Consider the following 26,118-nt stretch of genomic DNA (forward strand, 5'->3'; position numbering starts at 1 on the left):
AAAATTGAATGCATATTTTAAAGATGGCATGGTGACAGAAACCTCATGAATGCAAGACTCAAAGATAAGGTGCTTTTGTTTGAATTTTGATTTATGCTGAAATGATCTAAGTCCCTGAAATGTAACATTTCTTTACAAAACAAAAGATGCTATGTACATCAAAATTATTGGTGACTTGCTAATTAGAGGCTTTCAGCCTTTTTGACATGGTCTCTGCTTCATCTTGAAGCTTTAAACATCAGGCATCAGCGCCTAACCTGGGAAGCTGTTCATGCTCAAATAAGGTGAGCAGTTGTAATACTGACCACAAAGTTCCTGCCGCCGCTGAAACCAGAGCAGCAACAGCGGTGCGGCTGGAAAAAAAGCACCGGGTTTGTACTCCACCAGTACGAATGTTCCGCCTCTTGAATCTTAGAGCCAGCTGCAATTTGAGTGTGGCCATTCTGGGCCATGGATACAAGCTCTAGCGGTCTCAAAACTGTTTATTGACATCGAGCTAATAAGGTTTGTAAGCCGGGTAAAGAAACAGTGGCCGAATTGGTGAGTGTTGGTTTAAATTTTAACTTCTTTCACAGAGCCTGTTTTTATAGAAAACCAGACACCGCTAGCTTGTGGCAACCTAGCTTCCAGCCCGGTTAACGGCAGCTAGCTTGTTAGCTTCAGAGCGAGAATGACAGAGGGGAACAGTCCTGTCAAAAGGCAGCGAAGGCAAACACGATTTAATAACTGTCTTTTGCTGCCTGTTTTTAAAATCTTTGGGGTTTTGTTGTTCACCTCATGATGTAAGTAACATCGGCTGAGTTTGAAATGTTCGCTCAAATAAATTTGCCGGTGTTTTTTCCCGGCGTGAGTGAGTAGTTGCAAATCAAGAACAAAGATCTATTGTAGGCAAGCTAACCTTAACTGTTACCATCAGCGGCACCGGTATTATTATTATTATTATTTTACCATTTCACTCTACTAATTTCCCATCCTTAATATTAAGCCTTTAAACGCTGTCAGGTATCTACCTGACTCAAATGGGCTCTTTCCGTATATTATTTTACAACTGGCACATAGGTCCCTGTAATTTTAACGTGTTTAGTAAGATCGAGGCCACGTTAAGTTAAATTTTAATTGCTAATAGGAGGATTACAAGGACTAGACATACGGTAATAACGTTACAGATGTTCTTCACCCAAGCGAAGATTTACGGTATGGCTATTATACATTCGTACATGACGATTAACAAATTATTGTTGAATTCGCTATTTAGGGCCATCTATACGAATTCTGTGGTACATGCTGGTTGGTGTTTTGATTGCGAGTTTGTTAAACACAGATGTAAGTGGCCTCACCATAATATTAGATTAGTCAACTATAATTACCAAAGGAGTAGCATCAGAAAAGCATCTCCGTTGTTTAGACAGTATCCCCCCACACAGGTGTTTGCGTCATATAATCTCTCACTAAACAGAGATTATAAAGGCAGAAATGTGGGCTATACTATAAATCCTGTATTTCACCTGAAGCTGAGTTGTAGATGTGGCAGCTGCTTTTGTGCTATCATAGACTTGCATATAAAAATCGTTCAGGGGATTTCACATCTTTAGTGGACACTGCAGTATGCAAGTATCCTTTGAAGTCTTAATAAAGGATACATTTTCCCCTCTGTTTGGGGCCCACTTTCTGTATTTGTGTTATGCACTGTGGCTCAATCTAATGGGACAAGAACAGCCTGGTGCAGACAGATTTCTTGACTGTGTCTAGCTTTTGTTATAAAGAATTGATGACCCAAATTCCAAATTTGCTAACTAATTTTATTTACAATTTTTTAACATTACATCTGTACTTCTTCTATTGGTTACAGATCTGACGTCAAACGTGTTAACCAGTGAATGCATAGAGTCAAGAAGGTCAGACTTTGTGACAATAAAGACGGTATCTGGACAAGGTACAGTGTTCATGTAGTCTCTCTGCCTTGGTTAAAAAAAACGGATGAATAATATTTAAACCAGTTCCAATAAATGAATGGCCTTGTGTAGGTGTGCCTTGGTTTCTGCACCACTTATCAGTTCTTTGTAATGTCAACGTGCAGCTGTGTGACTGTGAGCATGACGGCTGTGGACGGCCTTTCGGATAATGCAGAGGTGGTGGAAATGGAGGATGTGCCATCTCAGTTCTTTGTGGAGAAACACTCTTGGGAGGGCCTGCGAGATATTATCCACTGTAGCAGGAAGTACTCAGGCATGATTGCCAACAAGGCTCCCCATGACTTCCAGTTTGTGCAGAAAAATGATGAAAATGGACCCCACTCCCACCGGCTCTACTACCTCGGTAAGCCGCACAAAAATGCCCAGTATCAGCTTGTAATTGGTCATTTCTGTCTTTTTCTCAACTGTACTCCTTTCAGTTGACCTCAGTCATGCTTTTCTGCTCAAGGCAGCAGAGGATGATTGCCTCATAATACTAAAACAGTCACGGTGAAATGCCTGTTGTTTCTTGTTGACACTGCCTTTGTTGCTTTTCTTTGCGCTTACCAGGAATGCCTTATGGAAGCAGAGAGAACTCATTACTCTACTCAGAAATCCCCAAGAAGATTCGGAAAGAGGCCCTCTTAGTGTTGTCATGGAAACAGATGCTGGATCACTTCCAGGTGAATTCCCCATCTCTCCTCTCTCCTCTCTGTTTGTGCCACAACCAAACTACCCAGTATGTTGTTATTGAAGTCCAAAATACTATCCAACCACTATGAAGGGATGATGGGGCAGATGAAGGTGGTTTAATCATGTGTTTCTCATTTATTATGTTACATATAAATATATCGATTCATTAAAATCCTGAATCGATTTTTTAATATAAATTTATTTTGCCCGAAAAGCCAGAATCTCAGGTTAAACCTCACAAAATTTCAACAACCACCAAACAGCTAAATCAGTAAATGTGAGCAGGTACACGGATTCTGCACAAAGACGTAAACACAAAGCGCGGACCCGCCGACGCATCAGAATCAGTGAGATGTTGCCTTTCTCACCCGACGGCACGGACACTGTCGGGGCTGAAAGCCGACAGCTCGCTGATTCTGATGCTTCGGCGGGTCCGCGCTTTGTGTTTACGTATTTTTTGCACTAGATTCTGAGCTGCAGGTTTTATCTCTCTTCAACCAAAATTCACTGAACCAGCAGCAAAAGAAGCAGCATATTACGCTTCACATTTGATAAACATCGTCACGGATTCCTTCTTACTTTTGCTGCTTTGCTTCCACCACGATAAAATCACACTTCATGCACAGCTCTCTCTCTCTCTCTCTCTCTCTCTCTGTATACTTCAAGAACAGTTTCCCGTCTAAAAATCTGTTTTCTTTATTATTCGCTTGCGCACAATTATACCGTTGTTTACAGCGCTGTCGGCTGCTGTGTTTTTTTCCTTTTACTTACTTCTGTAAAGAAAGCCTCATTTCTGCCGTTCAATAGGCTACTGAACAAATTTAAACTTTTTAAAATTATGCAAAATTGCAAATCGCTTAGCTGTGTCTCTAATAAAACCTCTGTAACTTTCCTCTGCTTCACTTCAGCAGCATCAGGTACTGTTCATATGTTGATTAATGGTTTTTCCTTCGTTTTTGATCTACTGCAGAATATTTGTATAAAATCCCAGGCCAGGAAAATCACCTTCATGTTTTTCTGTGTTTTATCATCAGCTACTTTGACACAAAGGCATCTGCTGTGATGCTTACACCTTTGATAAAGTCTCGCAAGTGTCAGCTTTCTTTTTATAGATAAATAAATATGGAAATGTACTGATGCATGATCTGAATTATAATATTTTTTACTGTCTGAGGCAAAATTTCCCCGATTCGAATTGATTCGAATCGATTCGGGACCTTGTGAATTGGAATCAAATCGATTCTAGAAATCAGTGACGATACCCAGCCCTAAATTTTTACATATATGTACCGTTGCATATGCACAGGTTTACACAGCAAACCTCTAAAAATCCCTTTGGTAAATTCAAATCTTATCCACATGTTTTCCTGTTGTTGCTCTAAGGCTACGCCGCACCAGGGGGCATATTCTCGAGAGGAGGAGTTGCTGAGAGAGCGTAAACGTTTGGGAGCATTTGGTATTACATCCTATGACTACCATTCCCAGACTGGACTGTTCCTCTTCCAGGCTAGTAATAGCCTATTCTACTGTCAAGACGGTGGCAACAATGGTTTCATCGTGAGTACAGCTGCTCAATTTTTTGCAATTCTTAGATTCTCTTGATTAAAGAATGGATCAGTACAGCTGTGTAAAGACACTGTTATGTTAAATACATTACTTTGGTTCATAAACCTTTAAATACTGTGTATCCGTTCAATTAGAGGGATACCAAGGAATACCTGCAAGGTAGAGATGATCTCTATCTGTGAGTCTCCTGTCAGACTTTCTTCCAGACACACAGTCAGTGAATAGTGTTATTACATAGAATAATGTTATAAGTTATTACATTTCATGTGTTTGTGTGATTAATGGCTAGAGCAGGAATGTTAGACTGACTTTGCGTTGTGGGCCACTTTGTTCTTAAGTGGGCCGTGAAACTGAAACTCCCCTTTCTGTCAGTGTAAAGAAGTGTAACTGCACATTGAATCCCTCCGACATCTTAATATAAGTAATTTCCACAGTACAGCTCAGTTTTTACCCATCAGCTCTAAAAGGCTGATGGGGGTAATGCTATCACCCTGCCTGGTGGACAGACAGGCAAGCAATGGAACACCTGAGTTTGTGAATGCAATAACTCAAAAACAAGGTGACATAGGAGTTTCAAATTGGTGTATTGACTACAAATCTTGGGAGAGTTAACATGTTTTAGATGTCTATCAATAGTAAAAGCTGTAAAACTCGGTTTGGGCCTTGGATTAAGATTCATTTAGATTGTTTGTCAGAGGTGCACTTCAGGTCTTTCTCCCCCTGTGCTTGTGCCTTTTATAATTTTAATGCAGCTTTTTAACCTGCTTGAAGTAACAGGGATTTCCTTAGACCCTTGTACATTACACTGTATTTAAAGAGTTTTTGGAGTGCATGATGCTGCTGCTGAATCTTGATGGGTTTAGCAAGATAAAAAGAATAAACAAACTGGTCGAATAATAGATAAATGAGATTTGTATAAACATACAACAACATCCTCACTGGTAGGAGAAATTGCAATAGCTCGAATGCATTGAGTCACTTTACAAAATCATGAGCTGGTCTGAGTCACTGAAAATAACCACGTGCATCCATATGGGTGGTCTGTACTTGCTGTCATTTACTTGGCTGTGCAGACCAACAATCTCAAGCTGTTATTTGAGCTTCTCTTTACAACTCAACAAGTATTTCAAGTCAGCAGATGTTACAGACGGAGTTAACTTAGTTTACAGAACTCTTTTTGATTGTCCTGATGTCTTTCCTCTAAACTTCCAATTTTTTTTTTCATGAATCAGGTTAATGTTTTCATAAGGCTCTCGCTCTGTCCACGTAACATTCAATTTCCTTTTGACTAAGACTGTTTTTGTTGGTTTTAGCAGTCAGCTCCTGTAAAGCCTATGGAGATCAAGACCCAGTGCTCAGGGACCCGTATGGACCCCAAGATCTGCCCCGGAGATCCAGACTTTATAGCCTTTATCAACAACAATGACTTGTGGATAGCCAACATTAAGACAGGCGAGGAAAGGCGACTCACGTACTGCCATAAAGGTCTGAAGACTCAGTTTTTTTTTTATTTAAGCAGTATTTTTATTGAGTGAGCTTTACAAATTTCACACTATTAGTGTGTGTCTTGTTTTGGCAATTCATCTTCCCTGTTTTTTCTCATCCAATTTCACTTTGTAGCGCAGAGAGAAAACAACTTTGAGATCCCACATGTTCAGTTTTGTGTTTAGGCATATGAATATGGCATATGGATTTGAACCCATTTGCTAATTTATTCAATTTCTCCCAGGTTTAGATAATGTTAAGGAGGACCCCAAGTCTGCAGGTGTAGCAACTTTTGTCATACAGGAAGAGTTTGACCGTTTCACTGGCTACTGGTGGAGCCCCACAGCAGTAGAAGGTCAGCCGTATGTCTTTTTCCAATAGTACCAGCTCAGCTCAGCTCGACTCAGTTTTTAGGGTTTTCCATTAGGTGGTAGTACCTGGTACCAGGTACTTTTTAGTACCCGCTTGGCCAGGATTCCAAGTGACCTGAGATCTGATCCAAAAAATGTGATGTCATCAGACTGCATGCGGCCGATTGTCAGTCAGTGGCGTCACTCGATGAGTCATGAGAGTGTCTCCTTCACAAAAATCGAAGCTGCCATTTTTTAAACCTGGCAATGAGAAAAAACATTGTGGTCCCCGAGCCTGACAAAAAGCCATACACTGAGCAGCGGGTGTACCATCACCTCGATGCCCTCTATTGTTATGGTGTTCGTGTTGCATACAAATAATGTCGCTGAACTTTCAGCTGCACTGCTATAACGACCCCACGTACATTAGGTGGCACTCAATTGTAATGGAAAACTTCCGAAACTGAGTTGAATCGAGCTGCGTTGAGTTGAGCCGAGTAGGTTCTCGGCTCAATGGCTCTTACTAACAAAAGCAATTCTTAAGGAACAATTCTTGCAGCGCATGTTATAGGTTCTGTTTCTTTGGATAAATTGCGTTAATTGTTTTTCTCCCGTCAGACCCTAATGGAGGTAAAACAGTGTACCTTCTGTATGAAGAGGTGGATGAAACAGAGGTAGAAATTATTCATGTTCCATCTCCGGCACTTGAGGAGCGGAAAGCAGACGCATACAGATATCCTCGCACAGGTCAGTGCAGGTTTGCACAATGTATGCACAAGGATTTAGAGTAGTGAAAACATACGCACACATTTCTACAACTTGTATTTTTTTCTAATCTCTTATTTACAGGTAGCAAAAATCCCCAGTCTACACTTAAACTGGCAGAGATCAAGACAGATCATCAAGGAAGAGCAAGTGTCTCACTTCCTTTTCTTCACTTTTTTTCTACGTGCTTTAGCATCTTCATTCTTTAGCATGATCTTTATCTCACGTGTGCGTATGCATGTGTATGTGTATTTACAGATAGTGAGCACACACGACAAAGAACTGGTCGCCCCCTTTAACTCCTTGTTTCCTGGGACAGAATACATCGCCAGAGTAGGATGGACGAGTGACGGCAAATAGTGAGTGTTGCAAAATTCTGCCACTCTCAGAATAAACCAGCATAAGAAACTATCTGATTGAGAACCTTTTAAAATTGTAGCTTCAGTTTGGGAGCTATGGACGTACACAACAGTCTCGTTAGTTTTTACAGAAGTTGTACTGGAGGGAACTATTTTTCATTCACGATTGCTCATCATTCCATACAAATCAGTCTTTTGATCGTTGTCTGCTCTCTGTTGTAGTGGTTGGGCAGTGCTGTTAGACCGCAGTCAGAGGAAACTGCAACTTGTTCTGCTGCCACCTGCCCTCTTCATCCCAGTGACAGATGATCCAGCTCTAAGACAGGAGAGTCTGGAGGCTGTGCCCACTAACACGCAGCCATACATAATCTATGAAGAAACCACTGACGTCTGGATAAATGTAAATGTTTTCTCACAGCTCTCTATGGTTACCTTTAAAATAAACTGATTAAGTACATTTATAAATTCTAATTATGACGCTTTCTTTCTTTCTGCAGGTTCACGATATATTCTATCCCTTTATTCAAACGACAGAAGATGAGTTTACTTTCATTTGGGTAAATGAGTCTAAAACAGGTTTCAGCCATCTGTATAAAATCACATCCCAGTTACAACCAGGCTGCTACCGTTGGATAGAGGAATACCAGCACCTAGAGGGTACGAAACTAGGAGATGCCTCTGCATTGATTTGAAATGAAATAATCAGATTTTTTAGGCTGATATTACTTTTGTCTTTAGACTCAGCTGTTAGCGTTTACATTATAGAATGTTGATTTTTACTTTTTTGTCCTCCAGGAGACTTTAAATGTGCAATCAAAGAAGAGGTTACATTGACCTGTGGGGAATGGGAAGTGTTGGCAAGACATGGCTCCAAGGTGAGTGCCAAATACAAAAGAAAAAAAATCACACTTATGAGAGATACAGGTGAACTCAGTAAGAAAATATTTGGGCAGTTCTCAATTTTAATCTCAAGTAATGATCATGAATTTGGAGTGTTGATTCTAAATCCTAATTTTAGGGTGTTTATAAAAAGACTGGTGCTGCAGTGTCTGAAGTTGACAACAGATCCACATCAACTGACATTTGGTATTTCCCTGGAGATTTTCTGTCAGGCTTCTGCTGCAGTCAATTTCAATTTTTGCTTGTTTCAGGCATTTTTTTGTTTTCAGTCTGGGTAAAACAGATGGACAGAAAATGTCTAAACATGTTGACATGCAAACACCGTCAAATGCTACTGAAGCTGAAAGATGACAAGTTAACCTGATGCTACCTTTAAAAAAATCACTAGAACACTCAAATATACATGTTTGTTTGAAATGTACATTTTACTGTATTTTCTGTATTTTGTATTCTGGAGTTCAGCACCAATGCTGACTAGGTGTCAGCTTTTCTAAACTATTTAATATATTACTTGAAACAAAGATTTTCCACTGGCTTTATTTAGGTTTGTCATGGACTACTTTATGGCATCTGAAATTGCTGTATTTTTGCTGAGAGCTGCTGTTTTCATTCACCTTCAAATGCTCTCTAATGTTTCCTTTGCTAGATCTGGGTCAATGAGGCAACAAAGTTGGTGTATTTCCAGGGCACCAGAGACACTCCTCTGGAGCATCATCTTTACGTGGTCAGCTATGAGTCACCTGGAGATGTGGTCAGACTAACTAAGCCTGGCTTCTCTCATAGCTGCTCTGTTAGTCAGGTACTATCATTTATTTGTGCACGTACCTGTTTGCTTAACTCTGTGTGCAAATTTCAGTAATCCAGCTGTTTATCCACCTGTTTTTTTTAACATGTTGCTCAACAGTTGAGTTGCTTTAACATATTTTACTGTTTTGAGTAGTTCTGGTGGGAACAAATACTTCAGTCAGTGCCAGAATTACATTTCAAATATATGAAAAATAAATAAATAAATAAATATAAGTGTTGTTGTCTTACACCTGGGGAAACAAGACCAGTACAGATTAAGTACAGCTAATAGAGGATATAGAGAAGGTTTAAGTAAAGAGAGAAACTGCCTGCTTAAGAGCAGTGAGAAATAAAGCACTGGCTTGAAGGAAGCGTTTAACCTTCTCCAGGCAGGCAGTTACGACCTAACATCCTGATTACCCCACATACATATTTTATGAGGTTTTTTTACTCAGAAGTACCACTGCAGGACTTGGTTGTGCATTAGCAACAAAAAACTTAATTCGGGCCTGAGAGGGTTAAAGAGAGTGTTGACAGCATACTTGATAGTGTCTCATGTCGGGCTTTGTTGTAGTTAGTGATACAACTTTGCATCCCTCTTGCCTTTTATTTCCTTCCTCTTCTTTATAAGGCATCTCTTTCTCTTCTCTCTTCTTGCAGAACTTTGACTTTTTTGTCAGCCACTACAGCAACGTGAGTACTCCTCCCTGTGTTCACGTCTACAAGCTGACTGGCTCAGAAGGTGACCCGCTGCACATGGTTCCTGAGTTCTGGGCCAGCATGATGGAATCGCCAGGTAAACAGAGCCTGATGTAAAAAAGACCATGTAACATCGCTCGTACTAAAGACGGAGAGGCACTGCTTGTCAGCAGTGTGTACACTGAGATAGTATCCAAGAGCAACTGCATTCCTCTGTCTATAAGTGGTTAGTTCCAACGAAAAGTACTTGTTTGACGTTTTGTCAAACTAAAGGAAAAGTCAGCCAAGAGTCATTGTTTTAAAATCTCTCAAAGGATTTGATAAATTTGGTTTTCACATGGTAAATGTTTTGTTCCCTTTTTTTTTTAAAACCTCTCTTGCAGTTAAAAAATTACAAGTCTGGCATTAAACAAAACAAAGCCTCTCTGTGTCAGTATAGTTTTGTGCAGAGGATAGTCTGTCCAAGTGTGAGTGTTCATATCAGGAGACGATCCTAAACATCATCACATTTCTTCTGTTTCTGGGAGCTTTGGAACTCCTGAAATTTAAGGCTTAAAGTTTATTAACCTCTTTAATTCAAACTACTTATCATGGACCAAACCATCACAATGGATTGTCTGTGAAGGTTCTCAGTCATCCAGGTCATCGTAGTCAAAGGAGCTTGCAAAGAAAAGCGTCTGGACTTCTTTAAGTTGCTTGAAGACATTTCACCTCTCATCCGGGAAGCTTCTTCAGTGTCCCTTTTGTCCCTTTTGTCCCTCTGTGGGGGGTCACTCCCACTAGGTTTATATCTGGGACTCTCCACCATTTGACCTTAGAACTGAAGCTTCTCGGATGAGAGGTGAAACGTCTTCAAGCAAGTCAAAGGAGCTTGCAAAGAAAAGCGTCTGGACTTCTTTAAGTTGCTTGAAGACGTTTCACCTCTCATCCGGATGAGAGGTGAAACGTCTTCAAGCAACTTAAAGAAGTCCAGACGCTTTTCTTTGCAAGCTCCTTAATCACAATGGATTGAAAATTGCTCTATATAAATTTTTTTAGCACTACACCTTTAGTTAATGTAGTTTTCATTATATGGGTGTCAGCTTGAACAGTTTGTGCTTTGTTGGAAGAGTAGGAATTGAAGCAGAAGTCTTGATTTAGACTTTTGCAGGGAATTTTTGCAGACGGTGTAAACTATCTAGTGGCCGACATCGTTGCTAGCATTTATGCTTGTGCAGGTGCATTATGTGTAATTACCTTGTGGCCGTATCTTGGTGTTTTATGTGTGGCACCAGACGATAGACAGCATTTTATTTGTTTGTTTGTTGGTTTTGTTTTTTTCTGCCTTCATGTCCATTCCGATAAATTCTGCAATTTCCCACCTGAAATTTACTGACATTAGAGAGTCCTTACATTGATGTTAGAATTATGTTTCCTTGTATTTAGCCACTTAGAGAATAACAATCAATATACTAACTCAAAGTAGCCGAACATGCACAATGCACGAACAAGCAAATCACAGTCGATGCAATCTGTAGTTAAATTTCTAGAGAGGGGTGGTTGAGGTGAAGATTTCCCACTAAAACATAAATCCCTGTTAACCGCCACCCCATTGCAGGAGCTTCTACAGAGTTGCTTGTCATGATTGTGCTGTTAGCTGAAACAATGTTTTGAAGCTGTAAAAATCTGGCTGAGGGAATGAAAAATAAACCTGCAGCAGAGTCCAGCTGTGGAATATAGTACAGGTTCAAGAGTATCAGTAACCTTAAACACTAAAACGTTTCATTTTTTTATTCCCAAACAATCATTTAGTTCTGTAAAATGTTTTAGAGTGCTGAGGTTTTTTTCTGCTGTAACATTTGTTGACAAAGGGTTCTCAGGCATGCTGTATGAAGCACTTTGAGTAGAAAAGCTTTATATAAGAGAACCAGTCATTTCACAATTTACTTTTTTTTTATTACATAAAACCTTGTTTGCGTATGCCTAACCTGGTGACTGCTTGTTGATGTCATCCAGGTTGTCCGGGAGATTACAATCCACCTGAGATTTTCGACTTTCCGGGGAAGTCAGGCTTCCAGCTTTATGGGATGGTATACAAGCCTCACAACCTGCAGTCTGGGCGGAAACACCCCACTGTTCTCTTTGTCTACGGAGGCCCACAGGTTTGTAGCTGCATCTTATCCATCTTACTTCTAACTGTGTAATCATACGGCTTTGTTACATAAGATTTAATCATTGCTGCCTTCCCTTTGTGGCTAATAAATGCTGCTCTGAAAGTCTATTACTGTGTAAACAAAATGTTTCTAAGAATGTGATTATGTCTTTGTATATGTAGGTGCAGTTGGTTAACAACTCTTTTAAGGGCATGAAATACCTCCGCCTGAACACACTGGCTTCTCTCGGCTATGCTGTGGTTGTCATTGATGGGAGGGGTTCTTGTCAGAGGGGCCTTGAATTTGAAGGAGCACTGAAAAACAAAATGGTAAAGTTTGACACATACAAATAATAATCCAGTATCATTAAAGAAATAGATGTGATGTCAAAGCTCCAGCCGAAATAACTCTGTTTGCCTCTCCAGGGTCAAGTAGAGATTGAAGACCAGGTGGAGGGGCTGCAGTATGTAGCAGAGAAGTTTAACTTTGTGGACCTGAGCCGTGTTGCCATCCATGGCTGGTCCTATGGAGGTTTCCTTTCTCTCATGGGCCTCATCCAGCGACCCAATGTCTTTAAGGTTGGACTACCTGTTTACCCTCAAGCTGTCGTTTATTGTTAAAACCATATTAAACTTTTACCTATAGCCCAAAACATGCAGGCATTTGTTATTTAATGCAATATAAAGTGGAGAAATCATTTCTTAATTCTCCGTTTCCTTATTGCTCATAACCTCATTTGTGATGCAGTTGCCAGTTGCATCCACATGGTGTCTGTCTTGGAGTGTGTTAGCCATTAGTCATTATTAAGTAGAGATGTCTGCAGATACATCAAAATTTTTCTTGTGACATGCGTGCATATCAGATGTAAAACAATGACATCAGAATATACCATTAATAATCGTATTATAACACACACAGTAAGCCTAAACAATTACTCTCCTGCAAAGTGACTTCTTTCCAGATTAAGATGAATTCTTTTTCTTTTAATGTTATTTCTTTTCCATCCCTGACAGCTGGCTATTGCAGGTGCCCCAGTGACTGTGTGGATGGCCTATGACACAGGCTACACAGAGCGCTACATGGATGTGCCTGAGAACAACCAACAGGGCTACGAGGAGGGATCTGTGGCGCTGCATGTGGACAAGCTCCCTAGCGAGTCAGTACACACACACTCTTATTTAAGTTAACAAGAAAGAAAAATGTTTTTAAAATCAAAACGCACATTCTCTGCAGTTTCTCATATTGTCTCTGCATTTTAATAACGATTGTAGGATCTTTAATGTTATATTTTGGTTAAATGTGCTTCACATTTGGTCAGTCCGATACCTGTGTGCAACTGACAGTTCAAACACTTCTTAAAAAAATCAGTCTCATTCTTATGAAACACCTTTAAATGTGACTCTTAAAACATTTAAACTCTTGAACTCGTGCTTGTGCATGCCACACCTTGCCTCTGTGTCCTTGGGCTACTTGGATCATTTTCATTAGCTGAGGAACGTTGAGTTATTGATGTTTCAGTAGCAGGGTCTTCCTTTAAGTCAAAAGCTGTGGATTATTATTATTATTATTTTTTTGTATGTAAAATAAGTTCTGCTAACATTAAGATTGCATCCTGACGGAACCTCACTATTTAGGGTTCTAGCGATGACCTTAAAAACGTGATACTGAAAGAGAGAGTAAAAGATTTTTTACAACTGCATTTGTGTAATCATTCTGTAAATCTCTTTGTGCCACTTAAAACATTTGTAATGTTGGGAACATGTTTTTACTGTTCTCAGAACACGTATTCATTGCAGTTTAACTAATCACATCGTAACTCTCTTCTTCAGGCCCAACCGTTTGCTTATTCTCCATGGCTTTCTGGATGAGAATGTACACTTTTTCCACACCAATTTTCTAGTGTCACAGATAATCCGGGCTGGAAAGCCCTACCAGCTTCAGGTTTGTTTCATATCTTAAGAGCATAATACATGTGTGTGTGTATGTTTATGTTGTTCCAGCATTATCACAATCATGTTGTCCAGGATCAATGCTGCAGTTGATCACTTATGTTGGTTTGTTAGTGATAGTGAGTGATCGAACAACATCACTGGTCAGATGCAGGGCTGATCCTGGACCAACATTATTATTATGATAATATAGCCTATATGGTGATAATATAACATCACCAGCACTTGGATATCAGATCATGCTTCCAGAAACATAGAAGAAAGTGCACTTTTACTGCTAAGGGCCATCTTAGTTTTCACAGGATTTTCGCTTGTATCACTTATTTATAGTTCAATAAATTAACTTCAGTTAACATAATACAGTAGTTGGATTATATATTAGGATTAGGATTGTTGTTTTGAATTTTGAACCTTTAGTGTCAGTGGGCAGCTATTTCCATAATGACAGCCTCAATGCTGTGACACTTTGCATCGACAGCGTTCAGTGCGATCATGCAAAGCAGCTTCTTTTTCCTGCTGCGCTTTCAGTGCTTTCATTTGGAAATACAAGTTAACTCTTGAACCACTTCTCTGTCACCAACCAATCAAAATCAAGAAGTGTTGAGCTTCACAGTGTCAACTTCAACACGGGTAAAGGTTAAACGGCGCTTGTTTGTCCCTCATGGCCCAGTTATATATGGATAAGGGAGATGGTTTGTGTAACCTAGCAACAGCAGGTGCTAGGCTACAAAAACAACCTTTGTAAAGAAGGTCATGAGTGGCTTCAAAGGCAAAAAAGATATTTTCTAGATTAGATATGATTGGTTACTGTACACACACAAAGAGCATGTGTATTAATTTATAAATTAATTTGCTGATGTTGGTTGATTGCTCTGTTTTCATTTTTAAAGGTCTACCCCAACGAGCGGCACAGTATCCGCTGCCCTGAGTCTGGAGAGCACTACGAGATAATGCTGCTGCACTTTCTACAACAATACCTCTAAAATCAGACAACAGGGGACAAGTGAAGTCAAATTCCCCTCTTCCTTCTTTTACCCCTCCCAACTGTCCGCCCACCTGTATTCTCCATGACCTCCCCACCCCAGCCCATTTCTAACTGTTTACCCTGTCAGCAAGAAACACATCAGACACCCAGCAGCCACCAGCTCCTTTCCTCCCAACCAACTATTCGTCTCACTTCTGCATTACATTTCCTCCTTTCTGTCTTCTTCTGTTACTCAATTGCTCTCCCAGTCTTCTTCACGCCCCCTTCACCCCCATGTACAGTCTGGAGAAAGGTTTACGTGCACGACATGTGGTGTCCCACCCAGAAAGCCGAACAAAGACTTGTGAAGAAATGTTTGCAGGCTGTGTCAGTCTGACTCATTGCTCACTCACATCTTCATTTCTACAGCCACGATGGTTTCTGCCAAACGTTATCAAATTGTTTTCCCGCCCCCCCAAGCCTGTTTTGTTTACTCCAGTCAGAGGTAGAAGCGGTGGTTACAGTTCACAGATATGACATGGAAATGTGTCCGCGCATTTGCAGACGTAAACCTTTACAGTATACATGCATATGTAAAATACAGTTCATCTCATACATAAGCACAGACACTCACACCCACCCTCACAATAGCCATACATACTGTGGGTCTGTACCTCGGAGTTGGTGTAATAATCAAGAAAGGAAGAAAATCAAGGCTCTTCCTCTGTCTGTGTTTTTAGCGTTTGTTGTTTAAAATGAAATATTTTTATGGATTTTTATTCTTTTTTTTTTCTTCATGAGTGCTGATGGAAGGCACTCATTGATGTTTTTGCGCCGTCTTACCCCGTCATATTACATTGCTCGAGATGTCTGCTTGCCTTCTTAACACATAATTTATATTTGCCAAAGTACCTCTTGACTCTTGATCATGCTGGTATTTCCCTTTTTTACTGCAATAAAGACAACAAGAGGGTGAGCACTGGAGTCTTACAACAGCTTTGTACCACCGAAATACAATTTGTACATGATAATGAATAAATGTATGAATCAATCACAAGCTTTCTTCTGGTGCAGTCTTATTGTTTTTCTACCTGTGAAGGGTTATATGTCTTGTTGTACTTCATATTTTCTGGGATTAAAAGGTTTTTTAAAATTATTATTTTAAATGTCAAGTGTGGCTTAAAGCCTCAATTAGACCCCCCGGCTCCTGTATTCCTCTTCACATCAGACCTGCACCTGACTTAAAGAAATCCACCTCAGCTACAAGAAGAGGGCTTTGAAGCTCCCCAAACATGTGGCAGCTGATGCTGTGGTAACCTTTAGATGTATTGAGTGATGCTTCATATTGATTTGGGAGCACCGCAGAGACTTAACTGGATTCCACTGCCCTTAAAATCACTTCAATAAACAAGCAGGCCTTTGGAGAAGAAGGAAATGGCAATATTTGATCCTTTGCTTGTTATTGCAAGCCTCTAATCAGCCATGTCTTATGTGATGGACCGTGCAGTGAAGGAAACTTAGGCACAGGTTAAAGTCCAAAAAATGATTTTTTATTTAACCCAAAAAACATAATTGGTTAACTCATGCAAAAAGAATCAAAATCTTGGGCCCATAAAAGAGGTCAAACTAACAAAACTCTACTCAAAGTTGACAACACAACTGATAACTCAAACAAACTGACCTAACTTAACGAGACAAAGGGGAAACTTAAATAGTGGCTGATCAGCCCACAAAAACAGGAAAAGGGGTAAAACACACAAAACCTAACTAAACCAAACATAATGAACTCCAATTCCCCCCCATGGTCCCGAGTTATGGCGTGAACCAATTTGTAGCCTTCCTTTAAACCTCGCTCCGCCCCTTTTCCACCTCTTGGCTCCTTAATCAAGGGACTGGAACAGCTGCAACTAAGGTAACAAAAGATTAATCATACATAACAGTGTAAACTAAAATGTGCGCACTTATTTTAGAATGCAGCGTTATGTGGATATATGAATTAACTAAACCAAAACCAGTTATTTATTGTCCTGTAAATAAATTCCTATATTTAAAGAAAGAAATGTGAATGCAATGTTACTTATAAGCCTCTACACTAACATGGTGGGTATTACCACTGTGTGGCTGTAAGTGCAGCCATCACATCTTATTAGTGCAATTAGACATTTAGGCATGTAGCCATGGTCAAAGCAGCCTTTTAAAGGTCAACCTGGACAATAGAATAAGGAATGAATAGTGATTTAAGTGACTGTGATTCAGAAACTGCTGATCTACTCGGATTTTCAAGCAAAATCTAGGGTTCATAGAGAATGGCCTGTTGTCCAAAACTTGTCCAAAACTGGATTGTACTGGCACTGTTCCCGAAAGAGCCAAAGAGAACAAAACAGCAGGAGGTCAACACAAATAAACCAAAAGCGTCTTAAGTGAAAGCTTTATTTATTTATTTATTGTTCAAATTAAAACTCTACTTAATTTATAGGCCCACCTTGACTTTGAACCATGAAAATCATTTTAGCAAGTTTACATTCATTCATATAAAACTTTGCAAATCAAATGGGAATAACAATATTTAGACTATCCCAATGTCTGGGCTTAGAAGCCCCCCACCACCACGACCAAAAAAATAAATAAAAAAATAGAGAGATATTTAAAGGTGTTAGACAAATGCAAATAGGTTTGTGTTGCCACAGTTTCTTAATATGCCCTAAAAGTACATTTCAAGAATAAATTGGTTTTAGTTTTGATTTAGAGAGTTGCAGAAAGAACACTTTAAATGCATGCTAAATGAAAAAAAATGGTAAACCTTATTTACCAAGGTTTAAAAAAACAAAAACAAAAACCTGTTCCCATGCCTTACAGTCGCCCGAGCAGACAGTCACCACAACAAGTCACCAAATGCTTTCCATTTGCAGGAAGTGCTGTCCCGTTCTTTTTACATCACCCAAGCTGTGACATCAGGCCGTCGACTTTCACTGGCAACACCGTAGCCCAGAAGAGAAAGGCGAGTTGAGATGAGGGTAAACTCCTTCAGATCAGCTGTCTCAGATGTTGATCTTGACCCGGCTGTCAGTTCTCGGAGGATCACTGTGGATGAAGCACATTAACAGTAAGCCTGACAAGGATGTAGAAGGTGGTGCTCTGGAAATTAAAGCTGACACCTTGGAGCTAAGGTTTGCTTCCAGGTATAAGCTGCTGATCGAGAGGTCTGCTACGTGCGGCTGCGGTTTAGTGCAGATGTGTGTTTGCGCGGTTAGCAAACTCAGTGTTGTGTTACAAGTGTAAGAAAAATAAATATCAGTTTAATTACATGAGGTAGCCACAATGTGAAATCAGACTACATGCCTTGCATCACATCTTGGTTATGGATTTACTGCAAAATGCAAGAAGTTTTCTTTCCCACTGTCGCCCTTGGTCATCTGATTCTTGGGGTTTTGCATGTACAGCATCTTGAGGTGACTGTTGAGGTTTGTGGCTGTGTAAATAAAACTGAATTGCATTGAACATAACAGAGATAAAGTGCACACAGATATTGGTTTCAATCAGTTTTATTGGCTCTTTATGGCCCCAAATCTTTCTCTTAAAAAAAACCAGAACATAAATTACAAACAGCATATATAGATAGATAGATAGATAGATATATACATTTATCAGGTGATTTTTTTTACAACATTTAAATAAGGAAAAAAAACATCTACAGTAGCTCTCAAGTCTTAAGGACACAGATAATATCACTGGACAACAGTAACAGTTATAGTTATGAAAACAGTCCTTCAAATACTACTTACAAAAACTCGTCTTAAAAGTAGTCAATATGACTTATTATCAACAACATCTCCACAGGAAAATCAGAACAACTCAGTTAAGAATAGTTTTCGACTGATTCAAATTTGCAGGCAGAACGTGCAGTATGTGGTACAAAAGGCTGGAACAGTGTTTCTGCATCTAGTTTACAGTGAAGTACAACTTTACACAATGCTTCTGTCGTCATGTTCACGTAGAAAATGACTGTTTTAATTAAGTCTCCATTTGGTCTGCCCCATTGGGTTTAAAAGGCTTGCTTGATGCATGCTGCATGGTTTTTTTCTTTCCTTTTTATTAAAAATCTGACAGTCCTTGCTACATTCAAACTTATCAACAGACCGCATACACAGCTGACACCTCACATGTGATGAGGAGTCTGGACTTGTTGGAAAAGCTTCTTTGCTTACAGCTCACTGGACAGGCTGGGACACGCTGTGATGGGACGTCCTGTTGACTGGGAGCACCAGCTTCAAACCAGCAGAAAGAAACTGCGCAATGCTACGACATATTAATTTTTTTTTTAAATTCCATTGCACGTTTTAGCTTTGTCTCTTCTGTGGCCATCAATGCCGGGAAGGAATCTGCTCATCTTCTCTGGAGAACAGTCCTGATTTTGAGGGCTGTAGCTCTCAGATTAAGTCCCTAAAGGGAGATAACCAAGGAAGTGGCAAGCTCTACCTCATCAACCAATAGTTCTGCTTCTTACAACCCTTCTTGTTTTTGCCTCGTCTGGTTTTTTATGATTTGCTCTCGATTGCAGCGGGAGCAATCATCATCATACTGGATTTCAAAGGGTAGTAACGGCCTCTCCAAGTCTTCCAGAAGATGCCTTGCTTTCTCTGGTGCCGCTGCTTGGGAGGAGGACTCTGGAAATATCTGCCATTCAAGTTGGAGCGCCCACAGTTACTGAACCACCAACCACCTAGAAAAAACAGGACGATATTAGGTTAGTTGATGCGTTTTTACTGGACTCTATGTGAGCCACATCACGAGTTAATATCTGAAGGATGTTCATCATTGTATCTTACCAGAGAGGTGCTTGGCACAGTTGGTGTCACTTTTCTGGTCATTGTCCTGGTCATGGGTGGAAAAAGGCAGACCAGAGGCGGTGTCAGTGGCCAGGGAGCTCTCGAGGTCACTGAAAGTGCCACCCTTCTGAATCTGGAGGGAATATTTGGTTTCCTGTCCGCCCAGTTGGAACGGGAGACGGACGGTTGCAAGGTCATCCACCCAGTCAGAGAGCTTGATGTTGAGGATGTAGCTGCCATCTTTGGCAATAGAGTAAATCTTCTCTAAACCTAACCAGAACTCTCCTGGAGAGGAAGGAAAGAAGAGGAGTTTGAGCTCTGTTTGCATGTGGTCCATTTCAGGTTTAAGTGCTAAAATGTTTTTGGAGGGTATTTCTGTCCACTGATGCAACGTTACTAAAAGGCAGATAACCTGTCTGAACACTGTACCAATCAGCCAGTGAAATAAAATTTAAAAGCATTTACCATTCAGGCTGCCGAAGCCTTTCTCGTAGGCATCCCACAGCTGGTCAAAGTCCACTGAACCATCTTGGCGCCTCTGAATCATTGTCCATCCGCCGTCTGGATAGAAAAACAGAGAAAGAATGATCAGAACATATTCCATCTGATGAAACAGCAGGTTCAAAATCTAAAGGAGTTTTGCTCCACGTACCAGCTGTCATCTCACAGAAGACTTCAAAGGGCTCTGAGTTTGCTGGCTGGATGGTGTACACCCCACTGGTGGTCTCTCCTCTCATGAACAGCTCGTGACAGTCCGATGCCGTCTCTGGAAAAAGAACAAAGAAGAAGGAAAAAAAGTTAAAACTTGGACTGTATCACGGATGCCTTTTTCCCTGGATGTGCTTTAGACATGCTGCCTTTTTAGTCCAACCGCTGTGTTCAGATTTCGCCCCAGCTCCCTCAAATGTTTTTATTTTGGTTATCCTACCCAGCTTTCAGAAATAGGTCATTCACAGTTAGTGAATCTTTCAGTAATGGGCTGCTGCACACTTCGAGTAGAGTGTTTTCAAATAAGACTATATCTCCAGGGGAAAGAAAAATAAAAGCTTATCACTATGTCTGGAGATATGAGTGTGTTCCTGATAAAAACAAAAAACAAAAACTTTGACCTAGCTTTAGCAGGACTGTTGTAAACATGACCTTTCTCCCAGTTCCCAGGCAGCCTGCCCTCTTTAAGTGCTGGGCTGTGCAACCTATAGAGTTACATACTCCTATCCTTTACATTCCTCTACAAACCCCCCGCCCTCTCGCTCGTGCATCCGACCCCCTTCCTCCCCCTTGGCTTGTCACACCTCCCTCACGTGCACAGCAGCCGCTTGGTGACGAAGATGTGCATGGCTGCTGCATGCCTGGGGAATGATCACAGCGTGGTGTAGGGATGAGGGGGGCTGTTATTGTATGCAGAGCAGGGGTCTCCAGAGCTGGCACGTGCTTTAATAAGGGATGAGGCTAATTGCACCCCTGGCATAATCCTTTTTTTAGTAAGGATGACATCATGTAGTGCAGTTTAATATCCTGCCAAAGCCTCATCACAATTTACTGTGCATATATATAGATTTAAATTTGGTTGTTCTAGTTGTTTCAGTGAAAGCTCATCAGCTGATCACACAGTAGCAAAATCTGTTTGTGTGAGGTGACCTTTTCTTCTTTAGAGAAATGAACTCTTGTTGTGGTGACTGTCTGCTCAGGGGTCAAGGGTTCTCCTGAACTTTAGCACATTTCTAATTCATTATAATTGGAAATAAGGAGGAGATGGGGTGGCTGGGAGGTGCACAGGGATGGGGGAGGAGAGGACGACCAAAGGGAAAGGAGGCTCAGGAGGAGGAATGCCTGTTTGATTGTTGTAGGGCAAAGGTTGCTCATTCTTCAGGGATGTAAAAATGTTTGTTTAACAGAAAAAGGTGGGACATCTTGGAAATGGGGAGGAGGTGAGTGTCTTCAAAACAACATACGATATCTGTACAAAGTTCAGAGATAAATTTAGCTTGCCTTTCCCCTTTGTTTTCCTTTATTATTATTATTATTTTTATTTTAGTTAAGACCCAAGGTGAGAAATCTGAACATGAGTCCAAGAAAACCTTGTTGCCCTTTCCCTCCTCCACAGCGCAGAAATGATCTGCGCGTAATCCTGGCATGCTGTCTGACCCTGACTGAATTCTCCCAGAGACCAGCAAACTTTCCCCCAGTTGAAACCTTTCCAGAATAACTCTCCCCCATCCCTGAATCCTGCAGATGTCAGAGCTTTATGGTGTAATTGTGATTTCAATGACCGAACTCTAATGTTACCTCAGCCACATTCACCTTTCACCTAGTTCACACACATGGCTATTACAACCCGAGAATTCAGTTTGAATATATCATTTTCCATTTGTATTCATTCATAATTACTGCAATTATTCCATATGTGCAGATTTCAGCGTTATTTAAAACTAAAAAGGAATAAAATGAGATCTATATCTAATCTGATAGAAAGCTCAGAGTTTCTTATCGCTTCCCCATTTGTTCAGCATCCAGTCCAGTCTGGATGAAACCAGTCATTCATGCTGGTTCAGTCACAGCAGCTGTTTGGCGTGCCTGCAGTCTGAGAGCCTTTCATAATTACTGTAAACCACAGTATCAGAGGTGCTGACTAAACACCTTACTAATTTCCCGTACAACTCCTGCAGCGATATTCCAGCAACTTCCTGTTGCTATTGTGATTAAAATCCCTCAAATGTACGATAGACTCAGCTTACAATTAAACAAACAAACAAACAAAAAACCCCAAATCTATACTTTATATTTTAAATATGTTGTACACGTGACTGTGTTAACCCTCTCAGGCTCAAATTAAGTTTTTTGTTGCTAATGCACAACCAAGTCCTGCAGTGCTACTTCTGAGTAAAAGAAACTCATAAAATATGTATGTGGGGTGATCAGGTTGTTAGTTCTTAACTGTTGCAAATCTGCAACGTCTGCCTGGAGAGGGTTAATGCTATATCGTATTTAACGAGTAATAATAATATTTCAGTCGCTCTCAGGGATTGCACCTGTTGGTATTTTTGGCGTCACGCTGAGCTGATAAGCTTGTCCCGAATTAATTAGTTTCCTTGATTTTAATTGCTAGTGATTTAAGCTTCTTTGTGGCCTTACTAGACAGATGGTCTGTTACATTTGGCGTCAGATTTTGTAGAGTCGACTTAAGACAGTGTCAAGGGGGGGATTTTGGACGCTTTTTGGCTTTACTTACCGGCCGGCGAGTCGCGCTGCTCCGCGACACCACCCTCGGATTTGCTGCTCCGCTGGGAGGCTTTCTGTCTTGACTGCTGGATCTGAAAAAGGTTGCAAATCAGTGATGAGACAAAAAAAATGACAAAATAATAATAATAATAACGATAAAGATGTTTAAAGAATTTTTTGTGCAAGCAGTGTGCGTAAATGTGGCGCCTGCTTACTTCACTCTGCAGGGTCCTGATGCGCACGTTCTGTTTGTCAAGCTTATCCTGCTGAAGTCTGATGCGCTCCATCAGATCATCAATTCGTCTGTTCTGGGCCTCCAGCATGAGCTGACAGAAAAATATGACACAGGTGCAACAATATTAATTATTATATCATTTTTATTCGACGACGTGTTTGTGCGTAAAATAAATCCATCGCTCAAAGGAGGTCCTCCAGTTAACACCGCAAATAGGGTACCCGTAAGTTTCAAACTGTTGCTTGAAACTTGTTATTTTATCCTACAATGACAAGCCAATAGTGTGTAGGTGTAGTTATGTAACCCATTCGCCGCTCGGGATTTTCCAGCTCACCATACAAAGCTCTCCGACTCACACAATGCTTTGTAAACGAAGCTTTGCTAAGAAAGCAAAACTTTCATGAGCCCCTTCAGTGTCTGTGCTGCAAAATGCAACGGAACGGAAAATTCTTGCATCTGATGCTGGCAGAGCCTTTTTATCCGGCAGCTCTGTCTGCACGTACTGCACGTTTATCCGCGCCTGCAGTAGTAACCTTCCACTCCGGCTTACCACCACCCGCTGCTTACGCTCTGTTTAATTTTATTTAGGACCACTGAGTGTTCAGACACCCCCCACCCCACACACACACAGACACACACACACCTTGTAATCCTTGGATGCTGTAAATCCACTGACTTGATAACCAGTGCAAAATCCCTTTGTACTTTGAGGGGCCTACATGGAAGTATCTTAACTCTAAGAAAAATGGTTTGCACACAGTGGAAAAGCTTCATTTCAGATAATTTCCCTCCCAGACTAACTTTCATTCAACTTATCCAACATAGTTCTAATGATCATCATTAACCTACACACATAATCTTACCTGGATGTTGTGAGCATCACTGCTGTTCTTGGCACCAGCATTCATGTCAGACATCCCTCCATTTCCCTGCAACATGCCGTCCACCTTCTCCTCCAGGCGGCTGAGTCTTTCACTCATTGTCCTTCTCTCCTGCTGCATCTCCTCTGCCTTATCCCTCAGCTCGGCTGTGACATTCAGCACCTGCCCCTCTCTGTCTTCCAGTCCCTGGGCCCGAGCTTTCAAAAGCTCCCCCTCTGCTTGTAGCCTCTGGCTTTCCTTCCCCAGTTCGCTCACAGTGCGATTGAAGACTTTCAGTTTGCTTGACAGGTCCCTCATCTGGATTTTAGTTTTGTCCACATGCTCCTTCAGCCCCTGGCCCAGTTGCAGGAGGCCGTGGGCAAGGACGTTAACATCATCCCATGCTGCATACTGGACACGCTTCTCCTTGGTAGCACCACCAGAGCTTGAGGCTCTTTTCCTCTCCACTGGGAAACTTGTGGCCATGAGCACCACCAGGCAGAGAGTCAGAGTTGCCAGTGTTGTCTTCATTTCTGCCGTTTTACTAAACTTCTGAAATACGTCTGTAAACTGTGCACAGAATTGTGCAGTGTCCTGCCTTCTCTTCTCGAATTGGATCTGATAGTTCAGGTTCCTGGATAAACAAGCTCAGTGCTGCTATTATATAGTTTCTCAGCCGTCAAGTCAAAGCTGTGAGCCGCCTGCTATTGGCCAGCTGAGGAGAAGGAGGCGTGCAGTCACTCTCAGGTTTCTGTCCCTCCTCCACCTCTCTGTTAACTCTTCCTGTCAGAGGCTGACGCCAGAAATGATAAAGTGGTGTTCATCTCTGTGCGCTGGGAGACAGGACAGTTGTGTACCCTTCTATGATTTGTAATAGTAGTATAGTCTGATCATTATGATTGTAATATGATTATGAGTACATGAACAGTTGACAATGATATCAGAAGCCAGATAAAAGGTTATATTCTTTGATGAACAATGTGGTTCTGTGTTTGGTGAGTTTGTGCTGGATAAAGATGAAGCACAGACCTTTACTGAGCTTCTTCATTGTGTCCTTAGTTCATGCTGACAGTGAAATAGCTGAACTTCTTTTATTCATCATTTAAAATCAAGCCAGCATTCAATTTTCTGTGTTCTTCTGTACTCGCTTGTATTATTTAGTTCATGTGCCTCATGCTGTTTTTATTTTAGCAGATAGCAAGCTGTGAAAATGTCAGAGTCAAAATGTTACAGCTGTGATTCAAATTAAAAATACGAGAGAAGGTGCACGATGACCACAAATCTATCCATACCTGAATTCTAAATTAATCTCTCTTCACAGTAAACTTTGAAATATTTAAAATTCATACCACTGAAATGAAACCCATTAATCTGAAACGAGCGTCTTTAGCTGAATATTTTTATTCATTAATGGATTTATTGTTGAGCAACTTACATTTTTTATTAAATGTCAGAAAACAGTGAAACCGCACGTTTGTCCACTGAAATCTTAAATTATCTTTTGTGTTAAACACTAAAAAAAACCTCACAATCACCCAGTTTCCAAAAATATAAATAATCTTCAATTATTCATCTTGGAGACTTTGGGACAAAGAAATTAAAATGAAAAAAATTGCTTTAAAAATACCAAGAATGGGTAAAGATAAAATTAAATAGCTATTGAATTTCTCCTCTGACATCCTATTGGGAAAAAGTCAGTCCAGAGAAATGGCTATTTAGTCTTTATCTGGATTTTTCTTTATCATAACTCCTTGGATAATACAAGGAATGTGTGTCATCGGAAGAGGAACATTCGTATTATTTGGCCTGAGGTTCTCCATAGTAAAGATCTGCTGCTGCTCAGAAGCCTTGAGCACTGTGAGAATTAGGGGAAAGTTCACACGGCACAGAGACTGTCAATATTACGGGTTCTAGGTTTTTTTTTTTTTAAACAACCTCTATTGGCAACCCTACGTGATCTGGGGGGAGACCACAAATGAAGGTCCTGGTTAACCCTCTCCTGTCTGCAGACCAGACTAAGTAGGTGAAAGGTGACTCAGAGACTGCTGACAGTGCTGGGATGGGGAAACTCAGCACCCTCATTCATGGACTGGAATGCAACAAACATTCATTATTTTCCCCCCAAAGCCTCAGCAGGGTAGGGGTTTCCACTGAAAGCCCTCAGTGCTCCGGTTAAAAATAGGCTTTTCTTGTTCAGTTTTATGCCCTTCATGTAATAGGAGCGCTGAGGTCAACCCACACACATTTACCTTTGTTTCTCAAACTGACGCACTGCAGGGATGATTCATATCCTCTCAGTTACAGTAGAGCAGGATTATCACTGAACGTAAACATCTTCTGTATATTTACTGAATTTATCTTTTTTTTACAGTTTAATG

The 26,118-nt window shown here is 40.7% G+C and overlaps 2 protein-coding genes across 4 annotated transcripts; one reads left to right on the forward strand and one right to left on the reverse strand.

Moving 5' to 3' along the window:
- The first annotated feature begins 21 nt into the window (after nucleotides 1-21).
- Nucleotides 22-15,345, forward strand: LOC113010537 (dipeptidyl peptidase 9-like). 3 transcript variants are annotated; one of them, XM_026149637.1, is made up of 21 exons: nucleotides 22-540; nucleotides 1,850-1,933; nucleotides 2,078-2,316; nucleotides 2,523-2,635; nucleotides 4,029-4,202; nucleotides 5,525-5,696; nucleotides 5,941-6,051; nucleotides 6,665-6,793; nucleotides 6,896-6,957; nucleotides 7,070-7,170; nucleotides 7,393-7,570; nucleotides 7,668-7,827; nucleotides 7,966-8,045; nucleotides 8,717-8,869; nucleotides 9,517-9,652; nucleotides 11,551-11,696; nucleotides 11,870-12,016; nucleotides 12,113-12,265; nucleotides 12,701-12,843; nucleotides 13,517-13,628; nucleotides 14,527-15,345. In XM_026149637.1, exons 2-21 carry the CDS (start codon nucleotides 1,878-1,880, stop codon nucleotides 14,617-14,619), a joined length of 2,658 nt encoding a protein of 885 aa, XP_026005422.1. In that variant the 5' UTR covers nucleotides 22-540; nucleotides 1,850-1,877; the 3' UTR covers nucleotides 14,620-15,345. The 3 variants fall into 3 exon arrangements, with proteins under 3 accessions (XP_026005422.1, XP_026005424.1, XP_026005423.1); XM_026149639.1 differs by having other exon boundaries at nucleotides 5,528-5,696; XM_026149638.1 differs by lacking the exon at nucleotides 22-540 and adding an exon at nucleotides 556-782.
- A 2,904-nt stretch (nucleotides 15,346-18,249) lies between these two features.
- angptl4 (angiopoietin-like 4) lies at nucleotides 18,250-24,399 on the reverse strand. The gene is made up of 7 exons (XM_026150005.1): nucleotides 23,744-24,399; nucleotides 22,861-22,971; nucleotides 22,656-22,737; nucleotides 20,079-20,192; nucleotides 19,892-19,987; nucleotides 19,427-19,711; nucleotides 18,250-19,320 (listed from the first exon to the last, which is right to left on the reverse strand). The coding sequence occupies exons 1-7, from the start codon at nucleotides 24,269-24,271 to the stop codon at nucleotides 19,136-19,138; spliced, it is 1,401 nt and encodes a 466-aa protein (XP_026005790.1). The 5' UTR covers nucleotides 24,272-24,399; the 3' UTR covers nucleotides 18,250-19,135.
- Between the last annotated feature and the right edge of the window lie 1,719 nt (nucleotides 24,400-26,118).

The sequence above is a fragment of the Astatotilapia calliptera genome, chromosome 18 (genome assembly GCF_900246225.1).
Source record: "Astatotilapia calliptera chromosome 18, fAstCal1.2, whole genome shotgun sequence".
Classification (NCBI taxonomy): domain Eukaryota; kingdom Metazoa; phylum Chordata; class Actinopteri; order Cichliformes; family Cichlidae; genus Astatotilapia; species Astatotilapia calliptera.